Source organism: Hyposmocoma kahamanoa, unplaced genomic scaffold (genome assembly GCF_003589595.1).
Source record: "Hyposmocoma kahamanoa isolate Upper Pololo Valley unplaced genomic scaffold, ASM358959v1 202, whole genome shotgun sequence".
Lineage (NCBI taxonomy): Eukaryota > Metazoa > Arthropoda > Insecta > Lepidoptera > Cosmopterigidae > Hyposmocoma > Hyposmocoma kahamanoa.
The window spans coordinates 8,869,596-8,876,755 of record NW_020653726.1 but is presented as its reverse complement, the minus strand read 5'-3'; the positions used below and the strand labels follow the sequence as shown (position 1 = coordinate 8,876,755).

At 35.3% G+C, this 7,160-nt stretch overlaps 1 protein-coding gene across 1 annotated transcript in view; it reads left to right on the top strand.

Annotated features, from left to right (window-relative positions):
• The first annotated feature begins 494 nt into the window (after positions 1 to 494).
• The window catches only part of LOC113226928, a 41,755-nt gene continuing 35,089 nt past the window's right edge, over positions 495 to 7,160 (top strand). Inside the window, exon 1 of the mRNA XM_026459736.1 lies at positions 495 to 691. Within this exon, the coding sequence (XP_026315521.1) occupies positions 604 to 691 (88 nt within the window). The 5' untranslated portion in view covers positions 495 to 603. The remainder of the gene's footprint in view (positions 692 to 7,160) is intronic.

Sequence of the window (7,160 nt, the reverse complement as noted above, 5' to 3'; positions counted from 1 at the left end):
GAAATTGTTATTCAATTCAATCAATTGTGTGATTGACTTTGTGATAATAACTTAACGAATGAATATTGAAATGGCGGGAATTTTGGTAACTAGTTTCATTAGTTTAGTCCATTTCCCTATCTGTAGAATAATTAAGACGAAAAATATACTATTAACTTACTTCTTTGACAATAATTATTGAGAAAATAAAAAAAAACTGTTCGTTTTGGTGATTAAACATCGTATAGATGTCGCGCAACATTTACCCGCAGCAAAAAGTCATAAAAAGTTTTTTGGGTCAAATACGAGTCCGTAATTAGATGTTTGACAACAAAGAGTTTCAAGTACGACTTTTGCATATATATTTTTTGTGCCAGCTTACAAGTTGTATAGTGAAACAGGGGAATTTAGAACAGCCGGTGACAGTATTTGACAAATACAAAGTGTGCAAATTCAAATGTAGCTGTATCTTAAACTGTTCGGTATCGCTATAATGTTTTTCTGGTTTATGTTGACTGACAAGAGGGTCTAGAGAAAGCCGCCTGCGGAGGTCGGCTGGCGGGCGGCTGGTGCGCCGGAGTGGCGCAGGTCGGGCGCAGTGCGCGTGCGGCAGTGAAAGGTACCATGTCGTGGATACTCGCAGCGAGCGCGCCTACAGCTATGGCATCACCATATTTGCGAATATTCACTCTCTGTGCCATCCTTTTCACCGGTTTGTAAAATGCTTTATATTTCAAAGTTGAGTAAGTAAATCATATGTGTCAGTATCAATGTTCGTAAATTGTGTTGGTGGTTATGCAAAGAGTTATGCGTACTTAATTCGTAATCTTATGCAAGCAGTTTAACACAGGTAACATTTTAGCAATCTTTTGCCACTCCGTACTTAAAATAAAGTTAGTGTTTTTTACACTTAACTAAAGGTACTTTTTTTAAATAATCAAGTTATGAGGCTTTTATGCCTGTTTGCATAAATAGGTTCCTTAATCATATTTGCCAAGCTATAATTCAAATTAATGTAAATAAGTTCGACCGTTTAGTTTACTTTGTTAACGTAACAGTCACATCAAAAAGATACAGTGAAAGCTACTACAAACAATTTCTTGATTTTGTCAGTTTTGAAAAAAAAAATACTACGTTCAAGAAAGAGTCTTAGTTCAAGTACACTTTATCAAAAAATAATTTTCTTATTTTCTAACATTTTCCCATTGAAATTTGTAATTAGAAAGTCGTCAGTGTTGTTTACACAGAGGCACCTAATTACAATTCGTCGGGCACGTCCTTTCTTTCACTTGACATTGAAGTACGTGTACCGGTTATTGATCGAGGATATTATTTACTTGATCCCGTTTTTTTGTCTTTACTTAAATATATTCTTTATGTATTAGGTATCAAAGGTTTCTTTACGATTTTCACAAATAATATAATGAATGATTAGTTAATATTAACTCAATCCACACTTTGTTCGGCGATCTAATTATGAATTTTGAATGTTCTAGGTGAGAAAACTAAAATAATTACCACGACTCAAGTTGTCTAAAAATCAGATATTATTTATTTCATGAGTAAACAAATTGTACGATAAATTTTCAAATTCTTTAAACATATTTTTTTCCATTTATCACTTACGATATTTATTTAAAGATATCTTAGATAGAAGTAAGTTAAATAGCGAAACGAATCTTTCCCATTTTTTGCTATCCAAGTACGCAGAAGTCTTTTATATAAAGTAAGAAAGTATACATAACATATATAATGCCCCTTAATTGAACCTGTAACTTGTGAAGACGAGTGTCAAATACTGCCACTTTATTTATTTTATGTCTATTCTTTATACTTTTCATAAAAAAAATACTGTTCTTATTACATTTAATAAGTGCACTGTAACACGAGAATTAGAATGTTAATTTCTTTAAATATAAGTGTCTTTCGGGGATATTATGTGGTAAATTGTTAGTCAGCACGTTTCTACAGAACAAAGATTCTATTAATGTCGGTGGCGTTTATCCAAAGCAAAAGGCAGTATATCACCAAACTGTGGAAGTAGCTGAAAACAAACCAATTTGGCGATTTGTACGTCTGACAGTTTCCGTATTTTTTTAATTGTTTTCACTATAGAGCGTTGGGACACTTTACACATTTGTAAATTCCAGTGCTATTTACCATCTAAAGTTAATCTTGAAAATACAACTGTATATAACAGGTTAAAATTTTTATTGGATTTCATATTTGTAACTGTAGGTCTCAGTAGGCTAGCACGATAGGGCGCGACTTGCGTGAGAGCGACATAAAGCGCGAGATCTCTATGCGAGAATAGCAGTATCTCGCAGTACAGGTCTTCTAAATTTTACACTTTTTCTCAGTAAGATGCAGGTTAACTTTAAATCAATCAATTGAACCACAAATTTATCCATAGGTATCCTAAATTGTTCTTCACAAAAATTTAATTTTATTTGGTAGGTACGGTCAAAGGCTCGTCACCTTTATACGTTACGAGCTCTATACCCCACCTACGATGGGGTCGGGCTCGGCTTGCGGCGTATGGTCGGTTTCAGATTACGGGGTGTGCTTATGCTCTTCGTTGGCACAGTAATTAAGTACTATGGGCGATTGATGATGAGGTTCCAGATTCGATCCCTGATTTGAACCAAAAAAATATTTTTAAATTGGTTTTGGTCAGGGTATTCTGGGTATATTGTCTGGCATTTTTTCCTTAAACTTCTCTTTTTGGCGTAGCTTCCAAGAAAAAGAATCTAACAGATAGACGGTCGAGATACAACAACGCTATAAGTATCTTATTTCCACTACATCGGGAAGTATGCCTTATATTTTGAACAATTGTGAAATCTTGTACCGTCATAAAGTCTCCGTATGCTACCTACTTAAGGTGGCGTGCGGACGCTTCGGGCTTCGCCCTCCGCTACACCTCGGCCTACGGCCGTAAAAAGTAAAAAGTAAATTTTGACTGCAAATTATTATTAAACACCCATGGAGATCCCCACATGCCGATTTTCAGCTGAATTAGAGCCAATTTCCATCTGCCGCCAAAAAGTTTGTATGGCAGCCATATTAAAAAATGGCGAAAAACAAATTTTGACCACAAATTATTATTAAACAATATACTCTCTATGAGACTCCCTCACATGCCGATTTTCAATCGCATTAGAGCAAATTTTCATTTGCCACCAAAAGACACTTCTATAGCAGCTTCTATATTGAAAAATGGCGAAAAACCAATTTTGATCACAAATTATTATGAAGCACTCCTAGAAACCCCCATATGCCAATTTTCAAAGGGATCTGAGCATTTTTTTCTGCCGCCAACAAGTTTTGAGCACAAATTATTATCCGTTATTATATACAAGGTGTCCCAAAACTCAACGTCAAGCGGTCACTGGGCGAGAGGCCAGGTTATATCAGTTCTGGTAAAAATTAAAAAAAAAGTCCATGTCACTTAGTTAAGTGATAATAGGCATTTTTTGAAAATGTTGAAAATCGATACCCTAGACCACATATTTAGGTACTGTCATCACAAATTTTCAAATTTTGGAGTGATTTTTTTTTAACGTCATCATAAATAACCATACTATTTATTGCAGTCACAAATCAAACAATAAACGTTATGAGTTTAGTAAAAAAAAATAAGTTTCATTCAGTCGTAGCTTAAAAAAAATATGTCAGCTAGCTTTGACACTTCATATTTTTTTAAAAATTTACTACACTACCCTGGGCAAGTTATTTTAAAAGATGGCCCATATAATCAAGATTTCAAAATGGTACAATACTTGCCACTCCTCATTCCATAAAAAATATTATAACTTATTTTTTGCAAAAGGAGCTCGTTTCAAAAAAAGCTCATGCCATGGTAAATAATACTTTTGTGTGCTCAAAGATTGGCTTTAACATCGTGGAAATGAGATGGTCATATAGAGTGAGATGGATAGTGACAACGCATTAAACAAAATAATCTACCCTAACACATATGAGTGTGTCAAGTTAATAATTAGTCGATTGTTGTATTATAATAAATTTTAATCAAAATGAAACGAAAGGAACTATTGTAATACTTTGATGTTAAAGTAAATGCTCAAACTGTTTGCCTTCGGCACGAATACAGGCTCTGCATCGCCTCACAAAAGATCTTTTTATCAATCGTGCGAATTTTCTCAAACTAATTTCTTCTGCTGCTTCAACAATTTTGTGGCGTAATTGGGCTAGATTTTCTATAGGTTTTGCATATACTTTTCCCTTTATGCAGCCCCAGTAAAAAAAATCAAGGGGGTTTAGGTCCGGAGATCGAGGAGGCCACAAAATTGAACCAAGGCGCCCAATCCACCTTCCGGAATATTCCGTGTTTAAATAATCACGTACAGAACGAGCATAATGCGCTGGGCAACCGTCTTGTTGAAACCACATTTCTTATTCTTATTTCATAGATGTTGAGTGGTACATCTTCTAGTAACGTTTGCAAATCGTTTTGAAGAAAATCTAAGTAGTTGTCGCCATTTAATGTTTCAGGCAACTCAAACGGTCCAATTATTAGTCCATTTAATATTCCGGTCCACATGTTGACTTTGAATTGGTATTGGGACCGGTCTTCACGCATTAAATGCGGGTTTTCCGTGTGCCAGCCATGTACATTGTGCAAGTTTAAATAACCATCTTTTTTAAATGTTGTTTCGTCAGTCCATAAAATTTTGTTTATAAATTGCGGATCTTCACGATTTCTCGCCAACATTGTTCTACAAAAATCCATTCTGAGAGAGTAGTCACGAGGTAATAAATTTTGTACACGTTGCACATGATACGGGTGATATTCGTGTTGCTTTAAAATTCGATGAGCAATACTTTTCGGTATTCCAGTGGCTCTTTCCATCGCACGTACTGAAGTGCTGGGATCATTTCGAATTTCTTCTAGAATTACGTCGTCGTCGTCTCCTTGAGGTCTTCCACCGCTCGTACGAGCACTAGGCAATCGTCCTTCCGAGTATGCCAGGTGTACATTGACGAACACGCGGTGATCTGGGTGACGCTCTAAGTTTGGGTACCTCTCGCGATACAAGCTGGCTGCGGCAGAGGCATTACAATGGCATTCACCGTAAATAAGATGCATGTTCGCATATTCTTCCGCTGTATACAGATACGGCATGTCGCGAAACGTGTTAGTTTTGCTAAGTACTAACTAATACAGTTTACACAGCAAAAATCGAGTCCAGGGAATAAGCCAGAGTCGTCAACACAGATGCAATATCAAGTCCAGAGTAACACAAGCCAAAGTCGTCAGTACAAAAGTTACACGATTACGAGAAGATGCACAGTAAACGAAGGAACTTAGCGTACTAAATGATAATAACCAATGATCAATAATAGAGCATCGGCGTCACTATCCGTCTCGCTCACTCTAATTCATGTCGCACAGCGTCACTATCCATCTCACTCTATCACATATGACCATCTCACTTCCGCGATGTTAAAGCCAATCTTTGAGCACACAAAAGTATTATTTATCATGGCATGAGTTTTTTTTAAACGAGCTCCTTTTGCAAAAAATAAGTTATAATATTTTTTTATGGATGAAGAGTGGCAAGTATTGTACTATTTTGAAATCTTGATTATATGGGCCATCTTTTAAAATAACTTGCCCAGGGTAGTGTAGTACATTTAAAAAAAAAATGAAGTGTCAAAGCTAGCTGACATATTTTTTTTAAGCTACGACTCAATGAAACTTATTTTTTTTTACTAAACTCATAACGTTTATTGTTTGATTTGTGACTGCAATAAATAGCATGGTTATTTATGATGACGTTAAAAAAAATCACTCCAAAATTTGAAAATTTGTGATGACAGTACCTAAACATGTGGGGTAGGGTATCGATTTTCAACATTTTCAAAAAAATGCCTATTATCACTTAACTAAGTGACATGGATTTTTTTTTAATTTTTACCAGAATTGATATAACCTGGTCTCTCGCCCAGTGACCGCTTGACGTTGAGTTTTGGGACACCTCGTATATATATATAATATATTATATATATATAAATTAATTAATAATAAATTATTATCCAATTATTTCTAGTGGCCTTCACATGCCAATTTTCAGTCGAATTAGAGCAAATCTCTTTCGGCAGCTATTTTTAACGAAAAATCACTTAAATGACAGCCATATTGAAAAATGGCGAAATAAAATTTTTGACCCTAAATTATGATTAAGGACTCCTAAAGATCCCCGCATGCCAATTTTCATCCGCATCGAAGCAAGTTTTTCATCGGCCGCCATTTTAGATTCGCCATTTTGATTTTTTTTACACATACAGTTGTCCACTATTACCCTCTATGACATTCCTTCCAGCACCTCCTACCCATTCCTTAATAGTTTCCGTGATAGAACGCTTCGAAATTGTATGGCGGCCATCTTGTTTATTTGAATTTCGAATATTTTTTACTTTCTGCAGAAATTGATCAAGGAGTACCTCATAGAAGTGCACAAAAATCCCCCCCCCCATGTATTATAGTTTTTGTAGGCCGTTGATCACTCGTTTACACATTTTCCACATTCAGGTGTTCTCATATTTGATTCTTTGCCTTGGAGCCTATCTGCGTACAACGGTATAAATATCTTTTTCCCACCATATCGGGAAGTATGCGTTCTATTTTTCTAAGTGAGTCAGGATTTGTTTCTTTATATATATAATAATAGTAAAATCAATATAAACGCACTTTTATTTCATATCTAAGTCCAAAGTTCAAAGATAGAAGTAAAGTAAAAAGTGTCAAGCTGTTTATAGTATGGACTACTTTTCATCCATAGCATAATTAATATGTAGGTAGCTACTTAAAAAAGCTAAAAAATCTGAGATATCCTACTCTTGCGGCAACATCGAAATGACATCAATTTAGCAGAAAACATGTCAACATCATTCTCGAAATTGCAATGGAAAAGTTCGCTGACGATTATAAATCATTAGTTAGACGTATACGATTCTATGATGCAAAGTTTAATTGATGAAATTGGCACAGATTAGTCTAGAAATTACGTGGAACGCTTCGGAGTAAACCTAAGGAATATATCTACCTAATTACGAACAACGCTGCTCTACACTTCGTTGTTCTGAATTACAAGTTGTCTACTTTAACAGATAGGTATTTAGTGTAAAGTCGTAGTTGGGACTATTGTCTAACAATT